The 19,962-nt window shown below is 35.1% G+C and overlaps 1 protein-coding gene across 18 annotated transcripts in view; it reads right to left on the reverse strand.

Moving 5' to 3' along the window:
- Window positions 1-19,962, reverse strand: part of CBLB (Cbl proto-oncogene B) — a 211,710-nt gene that overhangs the window by 177,107 nt on the left and 14,641 nt on the right. For all 18 annotated transcript variants that reach the window (XR_010132892.1, XR_010132893.1, XM_063703996.1 and 15 more), the window contains exon 3: window positions 18,341-18,591. Coding sequence is in view for 16 of the 18 variants with exons in the window: in XM_063703996.1 (XP_063560066.1) it covers window positions 18,341-18,591 (251 nt within the window). In the remaining 2 variants the exon portion in view is untranslated. The remainder of the gene's footprint in view (window positions 1-18,340; window positions 18,592-19,962) is intronic.

Genomic DNA, 19,962 nt, shown 5'->3' on the forward strand with positions numbered 1-19,962 from the left:
GTTATGAATGTATTTTCCTATATCATGAATAGTTCTAAAAACAAGCTTCAGTTTAAAAGAGTAACTTTGAAGTCAGATTTCTCAGAAATCTTTTTGTGAAAACTGAACAACTGGATGTTGAATGACGTGTAAAACTACTATCTCACAGTGAAGGAAATGTCCAGGGAAGCTGTGGGAAATTAGAAATGATCACCATTAAGAAAAATGAACACCAGTTTAGTAGGAAGGAGAAGGGAAGACATCAGGAGAAATATTTAAATCTTTAACTCAACCAACTTGATACTGAAGCCCAACTTAGAAATTTAAAATAGTATGATTTAAAATTAAACAGAAAAATTATTTTACTCTAAGTCACACTGAAACCCAGTAAAATGTTTACACTCTTAAAAATACAACCTACTAGCTCCAGATTAACTAAATGCAGTGGATTGCTAACATATTAAAATACTTGGTGTACATTCTGCTCCTAAGCTTCAATGACCTGCAGTAAATTGAAAGCTTCCTAAAATAACATCTAATTAAAATTCTTGACAGCAGTTTGAGATTGCAGTACAGCAAATAAAGTCCTGCTCTCACCTTGTTTACTTGCCATCTGTCTCTCTTTTAAATGTCAAGTACCAAACATGCTACAAGAATTCCAGTTATTTAGGCTTTCCAGTTATTTTAATCCCACATAAATGACAGTTTACAATACATGCATACAAAGAAGGATTAAACTTGCTGCTGGAATGATGCCACACATACAGTAGAGGAAGTAAATAAAGAATAGTTACATAATGGAATGTTATCTGGTACACAATACATCTACACTGATCTTCCAACATAAAGGTTACCTCGAGTGATTAGAGGTAAACACTGCTTGCCTTTTGTGCCTCACCTCTAAAGCTTTACTTCACAACCTTAATTAATCTCTTGATAAAGATGTGGGAAGACCACCATGTTACACAACTCTCAGAGGTACCACTTCTCTTAAGAAATAGTAAAAAGGTTACGACAGCTCTGTCTAGTACACCTTTCCTTCACTAATGGTTTCTGAAATCAAAAGATCCTCTCAATGAAGTCCAGCAGCCCCGTCCTCTCTTTCTAACACGCTTACCTGGATCAAAATAATTTAGCATAGTTATCTGTGTCTAACATGATCTCCCAGGAAATGAAGTGTGGATTTGGGAGTGTCCCCAATCTTGCTATAATAAATAAAAATTAAATTTAATTGTGTAAGAACTATCCAGATGAATTTTAAAAAGTAATTCAAGGAGGTTCCCAAATTAGTCTGGGGACATACCATGAGCACCCCGCAGAGGCAATATGAAACAGGAGTTTATCTTAGGGCTGGGTTTTGACCTCCAGAGTTATAAGAAAAGAAAAACTATTTCACAAATATTTACGAGCAAGTTTCGGAACCACAGTATGGCCTGAGAAATAGGGCAAATATGACGGTTTCTTACATGAAGGGATCATGGCCAACTAAAATGGTAAAGCTGAGATTACTGACATCCCACACTAGTTAACTTACAAAAACACACAAAACCACCCCCACCCTTGGTCTAGTGAGTCAAAACAAACTGCTGACAAACCCTAACAGCTATGTGAGGGGGCGCGACGATAATACACAGTGAGAACACACATGCCTCTGTTTTCCTGTCAAGTCTAAGTCTGCATGGTGGATGTAAGAAAACAGCAATTCCTTTCTTTAAAAGCCCTGCCTACATATTCAAAATATCTCAGATGTCCCTCAAAGCTGATATGCTTACATCAAAACAAAACAAGACCAAAAAAAAAAAAAGAAAAATCATTTATAGCAAGAATATTAGATCCAACCCTCCGACCTTTACTTTAAAAGGAAAGAAAAAGAGATAGCAGTTAAGCAATACATAAATACAAAATAGCCTTAGCTAAAATTTAAAAACTAGTTTTCAAGTTTGGGAATCTTCATCCATATTAAGGAATTCCGTCAACAAGGACACAAGACAATTCCCACAATAAGACTTAAAAAACATTGTGCACGTGTATTAATGCACTCCCTCAAGAGTCCTGAATAATATAACAACCATCTGCTGCACAGCAAGCTATAAAGAGGATGAAGCACTTCTGTCAATAATACATACCAAATGAAACTGGACTATTCATGTCGAAAGCATAGATTTTTGGAGGATTCCCCAGTTGCCGAAAAGTCCTGTGTATTCAGGGTCATAAGTACAACACATCACATAAACAAAAACAGTCTTTGAAGAAATGTTAATATAAGAATAAGAGGAAGTGAAAACACTCGTTGGAGCTCAGATACAGAACTAATAAGTCAATAAGAAAGCTATGCAATATGCTCATTGCTTTGAGTAGTTTGTGAGAGCAGGCAGAATGATGTGAATTTTTTAGGAATTTATCTTACAGGTACTAAGTGTAGCTACAAGGACACTCCATTAAAGAAGTACTTGTAAACTGTAGTAATTTCATGAACTTTGTCCAAGAATGTTATTACAGTAAAGCTATTTTGAGAATACATACAGTTAAGAGTTGCTTTGAAATATAATATTTATAATTAAAACATAAATAATAATGATATTACTATCCTTATAAGCATTTTCTTTTCTTCTAAAATCGCCAGTACTCATGCCCAAATGTGAAGAAGCTGACATTCAGAGTGTACCTACAAATTCTAAAAACAAGCCTTCAGACACTTCAACACTTTCCAATGTAACATCTCTCTTCTGCCTCCCTCCAGGCCCCAGCAGCTCGTAATCTAGGAATACATCAGGATTTTCAAATCATCCTATAGTAATTCTAAAGAAATAACCATATATCATTATGAGTGTTTGCCAAGTATAAAGCACTGTTCTGGATACCATGGGAGACACAGAAGAGACATAGCCTATTACCTTTTTTTTCTTTTTTTTCTTTTTTTTTTTTTTTTTCTGAGACAGGTTCTCACTCTATCACCCAGGCTGGAGTGCAGCGCCATGACCTCAGCTCACAGTAGCCTCAACCTCCTTGGCTCAAGCAATCTCACCCATTTCAGCCTCCAGAGTAGCTGGGACCACAGGCATGTGCCAACACACCTGGCTATTTTTTTTTTTTTTTTTTTTTTTTGTAGAGATGGGGTCTCTCTCTGTTACCCAGGCTCCTAACACCATTTTAAAAAGATAACAATATTTGACAATATATCATTAACTGCCACATGAAAGGCCTTGATAAATGCTATGGTCAGAAGGAAAAGACACATTTTAGCTAGAATGATCAGAAAATCAGAGCCAAGATGGGCATGGGGATAGAGTGGGAATATTAGCTATGCCAGTAATAATAAAGAATATCTGCATAAACTGGAAATAGGAAAGTGAGGAGAAAGGGGCAGGATAAAAGGCTGGCAAGCAAAGGTAAATTCCAAGGATAGTGATTAGGCTAATCTCAGAAAAACATAAGAAGAGAATTGCAATCCATCTTTTCCAACAAAACTTTAAAAACCTTACAGAAATGTATCCTTCTTTTTTTTTTTTTTTTTCTGTCGCCAGGCTGGAGTGTAGTAGTGTGAACTCGGCTCACTGCAATCTCCACCTACCAGGTTCAAGCCATTCTCCTGCCTCTCCTGCCTGATTACAGGCGCATGCCACCACACCCAGCTAATTTTTGCATTTTTAGTAGAGACAGGGTTTCACCATGTTGGCCAGGATGGTCTTGATCTCCTGACCTCGCAAAGTGCTGGGATTACAGGCATGAGCCACCACGCCCGGCCCCCTCTTCTAAGTGACTCGAGACTGGAAGTGGATTCCTCCGGTAGTATAAAGGAAGCTTAGTAAAATGAAAGGAGTTCTGAACACATCCAGGATTCCATCCCCACCTGTGCCACCTCAATAGTCCTTGATAAGATTATACATAAAAGGAGATAATTTGACTCATGTGGTTTCTGAAAGCAGACAGAAGGTCAGAAACTGCTAGGGCACTATTTACCAATATATGTGCAGATCCCAACTGGTAAATTTAGCAGGCATTATATAAAGGCTGGGAATTTGTATTTAATAATCATTTCAGAGGATTAGAATGTATCTGATCCATGGAAAATGCAGGAAAGCCACTAGATTAAATGCTTGTCAGACATTAGTGGCATACCTTGTGTTAAAAACAAAAACAAAAAAGGCCTAAATTTATTACGTTTTAAAATGATTATATACATCAGAATATTGAGACAAGAAGATAGGAAATGTTAGTTTCATAGGTCTATAGCTATCAGTCATTGACTACCTACCATTTTTTTGCCTTTAGAAGATCACAATGGTAATTCACAAAGAACTGCTGGCAGAGATAGGGTAGAGAAGAAAGCGACAAAAAGAAAAAAGTATTTAAGTTTAAAAATGCCAAGTTTTTAAGACTGTTATGAAAATGATATCAGTAATGCAGGAGTCAGCAAACATTTGCAGTAAAGGCCCAGAGAGTAAAAGTTTTCAGCTCTGCAGGCCAGATAGTCTCTATGGAACTACTTACCTCTGCCATTGTAGCCACAGACAGTAAGTAAATAAGTGAGCATGGCTCCGCCATTGAAAATTTACTCACAGAAGGAAATACAACCTGGATTAGGCTCACAGTCTGTAGTTTGCCAAGTGTTGATATAATGGGGAAAAAAGTATTGTGATAAATTATCAACTTCAAAGTTTCAGTTGCTTTATCAAAAAATATTTTTTACATATGCAATTGTAATGAGAATAAACTAAAATTAGTATTAAAGAGGAAAAAATTCACACAAAATTTGGTAAGGAGAATTTGCTTTAAGACTTTATCCATGCAAACCTATTTTAATCAGGTAAATGAGACCCAGCTGACCAGTGTGGAAATCTTTAGTTAAATTAAAATTTTCTGAAATCTCTGGAAAAAAGAATAAAATTGACAGCTCCACATACTGTTACAATCATAGAAAATCAGTATGCCCTACAAAAACCTTCAGAACAAAACGCGAAGGGTTTTCAGCATCTGTAAAATGAGCTGAGATGCTTTATCATTAATATAGTTCAGAAAAAACTAGGTAATCTTTCTTACTTCCTTTTTAAGAATCTGTGCCCATCAAGACAAATTAAATGCTTAAAAAGTTACAAGCAATATTTCACACATGTATATATATAAACAGTGAGAAAGGAAGAGATATTTACAGAAAAAGGTATACTTGAAAAATAAAGCTTTAAATAGTCTTTCTGAATTTAATGAATACAAGCATCGTGTTAGAAAAAAAAAAAAGTTGCATCGACTGACCAGATGACATACAATATTAATTCTGGTTTAATGAAGAGAAAAAACAACAGTTCATTTTCACAAGCATAAAATGTGCTAATTCTTCAAATGAGTCCTCCTGAAACAAAGTTGAAAAAGGCATTACAATTCTGATACCCTTCATATGCCAACAGCTGCAGGCTCAGACATGCCAACTGGTAACGAGACTTCATTTAGAAATATATCACACATGAATATTATATGCACACCCCAGTGTGTCAAGTCATGTAACCTCCAATCTATTTAGCTTCTCCACACAGAAAAATGGAATTGGACTACCTGGTGCTCATCTCTGAGGTTTAGACACTGATAACAAAGATAAACAATATCATTCTTATATCACATAATTTCAACCTTCCTTACCTACTGAAACCAATTATTTGGGTCTAAACCTAAAGTTACAGTAGTCAAAGTTGAAAAGTGAATGACGTATTACTCAAGAAAAAAAAAAGAAGAAAATAGAATTGTCTTCTCTTTTAAAGGATAATTAGCTTGAAATGAAAAGTCTTTGTAAAACTGTTCCTTCTTTAATTATGAAAGTTTTTTTTCTAATATGCAAACAAGAATAAAAAATGTAGGCCAAGCACAGTGGCTCATGCCTGTAAGCCCAGCACTTTGGGAGGCCGAGGTGGGCAGATCACCTAAGGTCAGGAGTTTGAGACCAGTCTGGCCAACGTGGTGAAACCCTATCTCTACAAAAATACAAAAACAATTAGCTCTGCATGGTGACATGCATCTGTAGTCCCAGCTACTTGGGAAGCTGAGGCAGAAGAATCGCTTGAACCTGGGAGGCGGAGGTTGCAGTGAGCCGAGATCGTGCCACTGCACTCCAGCCTGGGCAACAGAGCAAGACTTCATTTCAAAAAAAAAAAAAAAAGGAATTAAAAATGTTTACACCACAAAGTTTCCACAGTTGTTCTGGAGATCACATTATTTCACATATATGTGAGATTTCTAATATACATATTAGATATATCAAATACATAATTTATTATATATATTAAAATGGCAGAACCCAAGATATATATATTTTTTTGAGACGGAGTCTCACTGTATTGCCCAGGCTGGAGTGCAGTGGTGTGATCTCGGCTCACTGCAAGCTCCGCCTCCCGGATTCACGCCATTCTCCTGCCTCAGCCTCCCGAGTAGCTGGGACTACAGGCACCCGCCACCACGCCCAGCTAATTTTTTTGTATTTTTATTAGAGACAGGGTTTTACCATGTTAGCCAGGATGGTCTCGATCTCCTGACCTCGTGATCTGCCCACCTCAGCCTCCCAAAGTGCTGGGATTACAGGCGTGAGCCACCACGCCCGGCCCAGAACCCAAGATTTTAAGCTTACCAATAATCCAAAATAGAATCAATATCCTTACTCTTAAGTAGCATTCAAAACTGAGAACATGAGATACACTATGGTTTTTAAGAAAGAACAGAACATAAATATTTTGGGGAGAAGTATCTATAGGTCTCTCACATTTTTTCATGTCTTGCAACCAGATACTGCCAGCCTTTCAAATTATCCTTTCAGGAACATTTGTGTATCAAACAGCCTTAGATAATAGGGACAGTGTTTTCCTCTGGAGAAAAAAAAAAAGAGGCTTACAGTCCAGTTCAATAAAGATAATGTCTCCTTCCAGGGCAAGAGTCAGGCAGGTTTACTGTCCATTATAAAAATTCAGGGTCCTTAGGCTTGGGATTCGTCTGTAATGCCAGCCACTGCACATGCAGGTGTCTCCTGCCCTTTATACTGTCCTGTAGAAACTGAGGGTTGGTTACCTGGCACAAGTGATGACCCCTTGCCTAATGCTGTCCCTCTGTGACTAATAAATGGTTCATTTTCCCTGACCAAATATTCTCCTGTCTTCTGCTAGCCCTGAAAGTATGGCAAAGTAGCTTCAGGCTCTTCACAGTCCTTGACAATATATTTTTAAAGAAATATGCCTTAAAGCCAAGTTATACCATGTTTAAGTGAAGAGTGTCTGTTTATCTCTCAAAAAGAGATATCTGGCTATCTCTTTTGACAATTTAGACTGACTAAACAAACACCGTTTCTCCCTTGCCCTTCTTTACTATGGAGGCTGAAATTTCAAAGTTTCAATATACCGCTACCTTTGTAACCTGGAGTGACCCAGTGGCTTAAATAATATGGAAGAGAATCTGCTAGAGAAGCAAGTAGGTGGTAAAGTACTGGGACAGCTTTGCAATCCAAGATAAGAAGACAGACACGTGTGGAGTTGCTCTTCCCCTTTCCTGCCTTGTGTCTTTAAAAAATGAAGCTGCAACAGGAATTCTACAACTGTGAAGGGAACAGAATGAAGATAAAACCCACATGCTAAGGAAATGAATTACAATAAGCCAGAAAGAGCCTGGGTCTCTGACAGCATTGTATTGTTAGATGGGTATTGTTACTTTTAGCCAACTTATATACTCAGTCTGTGTTGATGAAACTTACATATAATGCAACTTATATGATGGATTGGTGTTGATAAAATAGTTTTAAAATTTTACTCTCCAAAAATTAGATAGGTACTTTAAGCCAAGGGTTGGCGAAGGACCACCCAATGGTCAAATTTGGTCTGGCTCATTTTTGTAAATAAATTTTTATCAAAATACAGCCATGTCAATTAATTTACAGACTGTCTATGTCTGCTTTCCTAGTACAGAGGCAACGCTGACTAATTGCCAGAGACCATCTGGCAAAGTCTAAAATATTTACTATCTGGCTCTGTACAGTTTGCTGACCCATGGTTTAAACCATTCAACATGCCACTTTCGGAAACAATCATTTACTCTTGTTTAAACTAAAATCCTCAAATTGATTTCCTAAAATTTGAATTGAAATCATGTTTAATACTTCATATTTTAATATTAAAGACAAAATGAATGTGGTGTTGCCTTCTCTTTGTCACCAACATGGAAAACACTTCCCAATTATTTATTTTCTATGTGCAACAGGGAAAACTTTATAAACAGATTTAATAAGTTATAATTATTCTAATTAATCCTCCAGAGATTATCACAAAATTAAAGAAAACAGGGATTGTTAAGAAATAACCAGGGCTATTAATATTATAAATGTAAATTAAATGTACATATTTGTATTATTAATAATTACTAAAGAGAGATGGCACTTTATACATTAAAATCAGTAAGAATGTTATAAAAAGGCACTTACAAATTCAATTATATCAATAAATACAAAAATGTATTATTGGGAAATGTAGAATACACCATGTTTTCCAATATATTTATAAAAAGTAATGCATAAATTAACCATGCATTACACACCTGAAAAAAACTTATTTCAGCTACAGACCTTTACAAAAAATAATTACAAGTAATTTTGTTTGCTATTATATTCTATTAATCCAATTCTATTATATTAATCTAATATAATCTATTAATATTATAATCCAATAGATTATAATATTAATCTATTGAAAATCTATTAATTTTCAAACCTCCATGACATGTTCTAATGAGTTTCAACTTTCTTCCCCTCCTTAGTATAAATGTACACTGCCATATTTGGTCACCGTTAGGGACTGAATGGTGTCCCCTAAAAAGATATGTTTAAATTCTAACCTCAATCCTACCTGTCAATATGACCTTGTTTCAAAATAGCATCTTTGCAGCTGTAATGAAGTCAAGATGGGGTCACAAGGGTAGGCTCTGATCCAAAATCACTGGTGTTTTTGTAAGAGGGAAATTTGGACACACATGTACATACACAGAGAACACTGTGTGATGACAGAGCAGAGAACAGACTTACGCTGCCATAAGCTAAGGAATGCCTGGAGCTACCAGAAACTGAGGCAGACAAAGAAATTACCTATTATAGAGGGTTCTGAGGGGGCAAGGCCCTGCTGGCTGACACCCTGATTTCAGATTTCTTGCCTCCAGAAATGTGAGAGAATAAATTTCTCTCGTTTAAGCCACCCAGTATGTGGTACTTCGTTACCGCAGCCCAAAGAAACAAATACAGTCACACATTTGTGATTATATGTGAAAGTGGTATATTATAATCACATGATCAGATGTTCAAAGTAATACATTTCAACAGAACATCTAAATTATCTTTCAGTTTAATTTGTTCTTCAATGTTTCCACTGAACAACAGAGCCTCAATCTCTCTTTATTATTTTAATCTATAAAGGGCACTTTTTGTAATGATCTTGTGTGTCTTGCTGTTTACAGCACATCTATGAACCATTGATGTATACATGTATCCTCAAACAAAAACTCATGCTCAAACAATAAATCGGAAGAGACAAAAGATTAATATTTTTAAAAGATTTAGAAAACGAAATGGTTATGAAGTACTTCACATCAAAACAACCAGACATGAATACTATTTTACACCCTACCCAATTAGCACTGAATGCTAATCTGTTTGGATTCTTGGAAACTCCACTTCTTTGTTAAATCACTGAAAAACAAGACTCTTCTTGGGCTAGATTTCCAAGCATTCTTGAGGCTATAGGATTATCACTGTAGCTTGTCTGTTTTATAAACAAACTTTAATTTAGTTTTGTAAGAAACTGCCAAAGGAGCTTTCTCTAACTAAATAACAACTCTGCCACTTGAAAGACATCATTCATCAACTTTCTTGGTGGGAGTATTGTTATTATGAAACTAAAAGCAGGCATTCTTTCTTGAGTGCTTCTGGATTTTAATTATCAAATTTTAATGTCACCAGATATTTACTGAAAGGAAAACATCAATTTTAATAAGCTACCTAAGACTGAAAAACATAAAAGGTATTCCACTGCAAAGCCAAGTTCACTTGAGTCTTGTGAGTTTGCTTAATATATATAATAATTGGTATCATTCTCAGGAATATATAAACATTTAACAAATGCTCATCTGTGGGGGGAAAAAGTCCTCAATTTTAATATCCAACTATCATATGTGCATAATATATAAGCTGATTTAGAAGAAATTAAAATACTTGCAATAAGTTTTAGTTACTAAGAAACCAGGAGTTGGGGGCTGAACAGTATTAACATGGGGCTTAGAAAAAAAAAAAAAAACTAAACTAAATAAATGAAATAAATAGCAAATAAATGTATTACAAGTAAGCATTTTATTAAAATTTAAAAAGCTAATGGTGGAATTCATTTTAATTACATCTGAATAATTTCGTTTTCTTTTGTATTTTGTAAAATATACCCTAGAGAGGAAACTGCTATTAAAAAAAAAAAAAAAACACTTTCACTTTTCATTGAAAAATCAACAAGAAAATTACATTGTATCTAGCTAGCTAAGCAGCAGGGGTGCAGTTAGCCAAATACACAGGGCCATAAAGTCCTTAACAGTCAAAGATTCTGCAAGCTCTCACCTGCCTCCCCTAACAGACTCCCTTTGTTTAACTTTCAAAACATTTGTCTAAATAACTTTCTTGTGGCCTCTACTTTCATGGTGTGTTAAAGAAATGAGCCCCTTCATTTCCAAACTTTAGAAAAGTCTATTCACACCACTCAGATGCTTGAAATATGCATAAAAACATTCTCATCAAGATAAAATAAACTTTTTATTCATTTACAATAAATCAATCTCAGAAGATTTTTCAAGCTTTCTAAAGCAAATTCTACTTCCTATCTGGCAGACATACTTCTACATAAGAGATTGATTACTATTTGTCTTCTGAATCCAAGATAAAAATTATTATTTTGAAGTATCAAAAATTCATATTTTCATTCCTCTAGTTTCCCATTTAAAAGGAAAAAATGCCTTGAATGCAAACAAATATAGAAAAAATGAGCAAATGTATATGTTTATATCAAAATACTTGTGTTCAAAAGAAATTAGTTGCCTATTTTGATTTATTTAGAAATATTTTCTACTTGCAATTTGTCCTTTGTCCTCATCAAATTCAAAATAATTGCAATTTTCACCATTAGTAAACAAAAAAAGGAGAAACAGAAAAACTAGGTTAATTTTTTAAATGTAAAATTATTTTAATGATGAATATAAGCCATTCCCTTTCATGTATCATTACATACTTCATAGATATCCAATATAGTATAATTTATTTATAAAAGACAAACCTTCTTAAGATTCTCTTGCAAATAATTGTTATAATAACAAAAACAATATCTTTACTATAGAAACTACTACTAAAGTTGAAAAATTAACAGACTGAGGTAGCAACAGTAGCATTTAGTCTGAAACAACTTAATTTTCATTTGTGATATTGAAATGTCTGAGGTGAAAATGTTATGAATAACCAGAAAATAATTTAATAACTGAAAAAATGTAAATTGGAGTCAGGAAGCCAACCAAAGTTACAAAGAACACTGGGAGCAGAAATGGCATCAGAGCATGAGATTTCCTGGCTCCACATTCCTGTACTTAGTTAAACAGCACTTTTTTCATTTTCTTCTCACAATATACAGAGCTGACTATGAGAAAATGTGGTAATTGATGTAGCATTATAAACATGACCATTAAACTGTGAGGTCCAGTAACTATTAAAACTACCACTTAAAGCACAAATTACACATACAGATCAATCTCTTTATATGGTAAACTGAAAACCTATGAGGACTTGCAAAACTATTTCAATGACCATGTCATCAACATTTGTATAAATATAAATTTAAGCATTTAAATTAATACTACTTTATTCTTTACTCAAAGCAATGATGTCATACAGTAATATAAGGAAAGAAAGTAGGTTTGTTTGCAGCTTTTGTTTTGTTGTTGCTCTTGTTATTATTGTGGCTGCTGTTGCTTTTGATTCAACTTTTAACCATGTATCTTCAATGTACCAGTTGCAAAATGTTTTTTGGTACACTATCTTGTAAATAACCAACACAAGTAGAAACAGCAAGCATAGTGATCTGTAGTCCTTTAAGGGGAAAGGCACTTTATTAATGGAGCAGATTACAAATTATTCTTTGTTTAGCCAAACAGTCAATGGAGAAAAATATTTCTGCCTGATGCTCCTCAAGCATTTTAAATACAGGCTAGCTTCTTCTAGAGCTAATTTTTCTATGTCAAATACTTTTTTTAACTACAGAACATGTAACCCTCCACCACACACACACACACACACACACACACACACACCCCATTTTGTCATTTATTTTTTCTACAGCACTGGTTATTAAGGCATGATTCAAAGGCTCTGAAATGACATTAATGTTAATGTTAAGGCAACATCTATGTTTTCCTCTCTGGCCAGAGCTTTTGTTAATCTTTATTTTCTTCACAGTCTATCAAAGGCAGAGCTATTTTTTCCACCTCAGTTGACTTTTTTTTCCAGTGGTTGTCTAGCAGTGTGTAGGAGGGGAAAATGGGTTGTAGCACCCTGGCTCACTCAAGCAGTTCAAAAATAGGGAAAATCTCAGTATCCTTCGGCCATCATCTGAATGTTTTAAAAAACACAGTGGCCAACACCAGACCTTGCAGAGCAGCTGATTAATACACACTTTTCAAAAGAAATAAATTTTACTATTAAAATGGTTAACTGATGAAACTGCCAGCCAAATCATAGAAATGCCTCCTATCAATTATACATTTGTTAGCAATGACAACCTTCACATCCATTTTTACTTGTGCCACTAAAACTTTAAGTAATATAATACTTAGAGTTTCTCCTTTTCTCTGTGCTTCAAACTACAGACTTCTCCACATGTTCTTTACCCTCTCTCCACACATACACACACATACATATGCAAGCTTTATGCTTGCCAGAAATCACTGAATTACTCTTCCCAGAAATGTCAGCTGAGAATGGTTTAGACACCCAGCTGGAGTAGCACCAACTCAGTGTGACATTGAACTGTTTGCAGGAAAAGAGAAAGAAAGAAAAAGAACAAAACAACAGAACACCAGCAACAACAACAATTTGGGAAAAATGATATAAAAGATGAAGGTTTACTGTATCAGTCGGGGGAGGCATGCAGCCTGCTCATGCCTTTTCTCTACTAGAAATCATTATCTACTCTCAAGGCAAAAGACTTTCACTGTGCCCTAAATATCTATTTCAGTAGCATATACAATTATGTGACTATAATTTCTACCTCTCTCCTTCTACACAGGACCTAAGTAACTAGGAAATGTATTGAATGCCATTTACTTCTTTATCTTTCTATTTATTACATTTATATAAAATTGCTTTAAAATTTGGGCTACTCATTCATCATTAACAATCAACTAAAATTTTACAAAGCAATCAGTTCAGAATTGACACCTAAATTTTTTCTCATCTCCCCTTAAATTTATAACAATCCGCATTTATTGTTGACACAACAGAGGTGCAGGAACATTAAAATATGCATCTTGATTCATGTACTCATCCAGCACAATTTCTTCAATAAAGCGGGCAGAATCACATGAAGCAATACTGATTAAGTCAATTAACTCCAAATTACTGTTTCTACTATTACTGTCCTTCATTTTTAGCTCAATTATAGTAATGTCCCTAGTGAGCTACTTACAGAATCAAAGAAACAATTCTGTAGTGAATTTATAATATTCCCAGTAACCAGCGTTGTCATACCGATTAGGTGGAGTCATTCTACTAAACCATATACTTTGTTGCCTAACTACCTTTGATTGTTTTGCTTATGTAGAAACATTTCATGGGAGACTTTTAAGTTCTGATTGGTAATGTATAGGTTTTCATAGATCAATAGATCTCACAATGCTGACTATTCACAATGAGGCCACTCTGTAAATGAAAACATGCTAAGAAGACTCTTCTGTAGAGCAAAATGCCTCAGAGCTCTGTGTGCAATGGCACATTTTAGACTCAGTTTGCATTTGGAATCCTAAGGGAACCTAGAAGTGAATGTGTCCAAATATATTACTAGAAAAAGAAACACAGTTCGAAAGTTTATGTGCCTGTTACGGTGTACCAAGAACGGTACATTATTATGAATTGTTATGAAACATTTATCAAATGTAAATTCTGCATAAACACAGCTGGCCACAGAACACTGTCAGTAAACAGAACAAGGATAACAGTAATATCCAATTAAGGATATGCTATATCAGCATAGAAACCAATAAATTTTGTCTTAGGGTTGCATTTAGGACAGTGAACAAAATTCACTTGGACACTTAAAATGCAGGCAAGAACACACAGAATGAGTGACCTCATTGTGAATAGTCAGCATTATGAGAGCTATCAAAATCTATGGGAATCTATACATTATCAATCAAAACTTAAATGTCTCCCATGAAATGTTTCCACATAAGCAAAACTATCAAAATTATCAAATGGAAATTATAAAACATCTACTGAGTTAGAAAATGTTTCAAGTTTCCACAGAAGATGTAAAAGTGGGATACAAGTTTACCACATCATATATGATTACATCCAATTAAAACACTGTATCCACTCAAATTCCTAGTCAAAGGAGTTATATGCCTTGTCAATGTACTGATACCCTAAAGAGTAAAATTTAATGGATGACTTGGCTGGATCAGGAAGAATTTCAAAACTACTAAATTTGAAAAAAGAATTATAAAGACATTTGTAAAGAACTTAGTTTTATTAGGTCAATGGCAGAAATACAATGTGAAAAATAAAAATTTAACATAAATATCTGGCTTCCCAAGATGTTAGCACTTCTTGAAAAGTGTACAAGAATAAACAATCACTATAATATTTCTCTACCTTACTTCTGTCACACTGTGGCAATTCAAATTCCTCTTGTTATTCCTGGAGAATTTTAAAGCATTAATTAATGCTAAAAGGCAACTGGAAGATTCACCACCCTCAAGATGAATAAACTGTGGCCCAAGAATATTAAGTGACAAGCCCAAAGTTACATAATTGGTTAGACGTCTACAAGTATGTTTGGGTTCATCTCTAATTGAGAGAGAAAATTATAAATTATAAATATATAATTATGCCATTTTACATCTGGAAGAGGGTTTTTTATGTTTGAATTTGATGGTTTTACTTGTTATGGGTATTTGGCCAGTATTCATAGAAAATTTAGAGTTCACATACCTCCATAACTGAATTTTCTATTTTACAACCCTATGAGGCCAGTTTTTCTGACCTGAAAGAAATATTAGAGGTTTCTTAAAGGTTTTCCTATGTCAGAAAACTAAATACAGAGAGGTTAAGAGTCTCACACTAAAATTTAACTAACATGTTAAGACACTATATATTTTCATTAATATTGGTTTTCCAATTTGGAAATCTAAATAAACTATCACTATCATGAATATTCCATATATATTTAAAATAGCCCAGAAATGGAAAACTCTATCATTTTCTTTATTTTGTTTAAGATAGATCCTGAAATTTAACATTAGAATGGCCAAACAATAAACTTGAATGAGGATATCTAAATGAAGAATCCTGGCTATAAAATTAGGATTTGGTTGATGTCAATTCAGTCTTTGCCAGCCCAGTTCAGTTTCTCACTTAAGTCAAAATACACAGATGGAAGTTACATCTCCCACCCACATCTACCACATCCGCAGATTCAATCAAACTATGTCTTCAAAACACTTGTCTCCAATACCAAATTCTGGTGTGGATGTGGAGCACCAAGAACTGTCATTCGTTGCTGGTGGGAATGAAAGAGGGTAGAGCCACTTTGGAACCAGTCAAGGAGTTTCTTACAAACTTTCTTTAAAGTTTCTTATGTGCTTTCTAAACTTATGCATACCCTGAAAATCTAGCAATCTTGCTAGGTATTTTACCCAAATGAGTTAAAAGCCTAAATCCACATTAATACCTACACACAAATATTTATTGCAACTTTATACATGATTACCCAAAAAATGGAAGCAACCGAGATGTACTTCAAGGTGCGAGTGAAAAACCAAACTGTGATACAACCACACAATGGAGTATTATTCAGTGGCATAAAGAAATGAGCTACCAAGTTATGAAAAGACATGGAGGAACCTAAAATGCAAATTGTTAGGTGACAGAAGCCAATCTGAAAAAGTTACATATTGTGTGAGTCCAACTATGTAACACTGTGGAGAAGGCAAAACTGCACAGACAGTAAAAAGATCAGCAGTTGCCATGGGTTCAGGGGGGGAAGTGAGACAGTAAGTAGATCACGGGGCATTTTTAGGGCAGTGAAACAATTATATATAACACTGTAATGGTGGATACATTACATTATGCATTTATGGAGCATAGAACAGCACAACACAAAAAGTGGACCCTAATGTAAACTCTAGGCTTCAGTTAATAATAATGTATCAACAATAGTTTATCAACTATAACACACTACACCAATGCAAGATGTGAACAGGAGAAACTGCTTGGGCAGAGGAGATTTATGGGAACTGTAATTTCTGAATAATTTTCCTGTAAACCTAAAATGACTCTGAAAATAAAGTCTACTAAAACATTGAGAATACTGTATCATGAACTAGCTACTATCATAAGTAAATTCACATAAACCTATTAATGTTAAAAGCAAATACAGTCATGAACCCCGTAATGACATTTCAGTCAAGGACATTTCAGTTAATGACAGACTGCATTTATGTTAGTGCTTTCATAAGATTATAATGGAACTGAAAAATTCCTATCACCTAGTGATGTCATAGTCATCACAAGGTCATAGTGCAATATATTACATGTTTGTGGTGATGCTGGTGTTAACAAATCTACTGTGCCACCAGTCACATAAAAGCATAGCACATACAATTATGCATAACACATAATACTTGATAATGATATTATAATAAGTGACTATATTACTAGTTGATGTATTTACTATACTATAAACTTTTTAACATTATTTTATAGGGTATTCCTTCTACTTATTAAAAAATAGCTAACAGTAAAACGGCCTCAGGCAGGCCCTTCAGGAGGTATTCCTGAAGGCACTGTTATCACAGATGATAGCTCCATGCATGTTATTGCTCCATGCTAAAATGCAAATTGTTAGGTGAAAGAAGCCAATCTGAAAAAGTTACATATTGTGTGACCTTCCAGTGGAATAAGATGTAGAGGTGGAAGACAATAATATTGATGATCCTGACAGTGTGCAGGCCTAGGCTAATGTGTGTGTTTGTGTCTTAGTTTTTAACAAAAAAGTTTATAAAATTTTTTTAAAAACTTAATTTTTTAACATTTTTTAAAGCTTATAGGATAATATAGAAAGAAAATATTTTTGTTAAGCTAATTGTTAATACCAGAGTCAAAAAGTTAAAAAAAAATAAAAATTTATCAAGTTTATATGTGACAGTAGGCTGTTCATATTGGAAAAGAAATTTTTTTTATAAATTTAGTGTAGCCTAAGTGTACAATGTTTCTGAAGTCTGCAGTAGTGTACAGTAACAGCCCTAGGCCTTCACATTCACTCACCATTCACTCACTCACTTGCAGAGCAACTTCCAGTCTGGCAAGCTCCATGCATGGTATACAGGTTATTACAGGTTATCCATTTTTATCTTTTATACAGTATTTTTTTTTTCTTGAGACAGTTTCGCTCTTGTTGTCCAGGCTGGAGTGCAATGGCGCAATCTCGGCTCACCACAACCTCCACCTCCTGGGTTCAAGCGATTCTCCTGCCTCAGCCTCCCGAGTAGCTGGGATTACAGGCGTGTGCCACCACGCCAGGCTAATTTTGTATTTTTAGTAGAGACAGGGTTTCTCCATGTTAGTCAGGCTGGTCTCGAACTCCCGACCTCAAGTGATCTGCCCACCTCAGCCTCCCAAAGTGCTGGGATTACAGGCATGACCCACCATGCCCGGCCTTTTATACAGTATTTTTACCATACCTTTTCTATGTTTAGGTATATTTAGATACACACATACTTACCATTGTGTTACAACTGCCCACAGTATTCAGTACAGTAACATACTGTATAGATTTGCAGCCTAGGAGCAATAGGCTACATCATACAGCCTAGGTGTGCGGTAGGTAATACCATCTAGCTCTGTGTAAGTACACTCTATCATGTCCACACAACAATGAAATTGTCTAAAAATGCATTTCTTGTAAAGTATCCCTATCGCTAAGTATCACATGACTATATACAAAGTGACTCACACTTACCCCAAAACAATTACATGGTGACGTTTAGGTTAACTATTAAGTAAAAAGCAACATAAATTACCTTTACACCAAAACATCTGAAATATTCTTCTTACCTGTCCTGTGACTGTTCTTCATACATTCTCTCCTTGCCTTCTTTAAAGAGTCTTATTGCCCGTTTTGACTTTTTCATAAGGCTATCAATGTAGATTTTAAAGTACTCATTCTCACTGAGTTGGGCAAGTTTCTGGTTGTCATCATATTTACTCAATATAAGTCGTAAATGCTGATATGTATCAGGCAAAATATCAAGTATATATGGTGGGCTATTTTTCAACTGAAGTTTGGGATTTTGGCACAGTCTTACCTAAAAACAAAGATAAAAATAAAATAAATCATAATATTTTATTTCACAGAAAAATTAAAAAGTTATAGAACCACGTCCTATTTCTTCATTTTTCCATAATATAAATAATGATCTTAACTTACTATCTCCAATTTATTAACTGATAAATAGTCACATTTGTCATAATATAAATAAATCCTATTCTGTTCTCCTACCATTCAATCTTTTCTATATCATATCCTTATTTTGAACCTCTAAAGTTTAATTCTAAGATCCCTCATTGTGCATAGCTTAAAAGAACTCCAGTATGCTAATCACTGTATATCACTGATAGTCTTTTTTTTAAATAAAAATGAGGAAATGGGCATTTTCTGTTGACAACCAATGTCTCACATTTATATGTTATTTTACTACATTGAATTCCCAGCTGTTGCTGTCTCATAGTTTGTTAATTAGCGTTTTGGTGTACTGTTCTGAACCCCGAGGACAATAAAACAAAGAGGTGCAATTTGAATAACTGAGTTATTAAGTAGTAAATGTGTGTCAGGTCAGAACCAGTCTTTTCCACCTCCCCATACTGTCTACCACGCCTATAAACATGTGGCATATAACGGTTCAGTCATCCCATCACAGGTGCTGCCCAACCACTGGGGCGTTCAGGGGCTGCCTGCAGAACTGAAAGTACCTTCTGCCGGCCAGAGAAGGTAGTAATCCAACTAATGTATTCACTTCTACATGTTCATGTGATTTAGCCAAGAGTAAGTTAGTCCACCACATTCTTATACCTCCAGAAAGGGCACAATCAACTCTTTACATAAATAACTTTCAAATGAAATAATTGAGAATTGCACAATAGCATTATATAGTGTAATGGGACAGCACTCTTACAAAAGGTTAAATGTTCACATAAAGATCATAAAGATACATGGCTCTAAGGCCCTCGTTGTATTTTTTTTTTGTAAAATTGTCAAGAGTATATCTTATTTTATTTTATTGTTTTTTTAAGACAGAGTCTCATTCTGTCACCCAGGCTGGAGTGTAGTGACACGATCTCAGCTCACTGCAACCTCTGCCTCCCAGGTTCAAGTGATTCTCCTGCCTCAGCCTCCCAAGTAGCTGGGATTACAGGTGCCTGCCACCGCACCTGGCTAATTTTTATATTTTTAGTAGAGACGGGATTTCACCGTCTTTGTCAGGCTGGTCTCAAACTCCTGACCTTGTGATCCACCCAACTCGGCCTCCCAAAGTGCTGGGATTACAGGTGTGCGCCACCGTACCCGGCCTAAGAGTATAATATCTTAAACATAATTGGCTAAAGCCTCCTGTTGGGTGGCACTGGAGTGGCTGTGGGTATTTTTGGAATCTGGCTAATGGAAATTTGAATTGAAGACA

Source organism: Gorilla gorilla, chromosome 2 (assembly GCF_029281585.2).
Source record: "Gorilla gorilla gorilla isolate KB3781 chromosome 2, NHGRI_mGorGor1-v2.1_pri, whole genome shotgun sequence".
Lineage (NCBI taxonomy): Eukaryota > Metazoa > Chordata > Mammalia > Primates > Hominidae > Gorilla > Gorilla gorilla.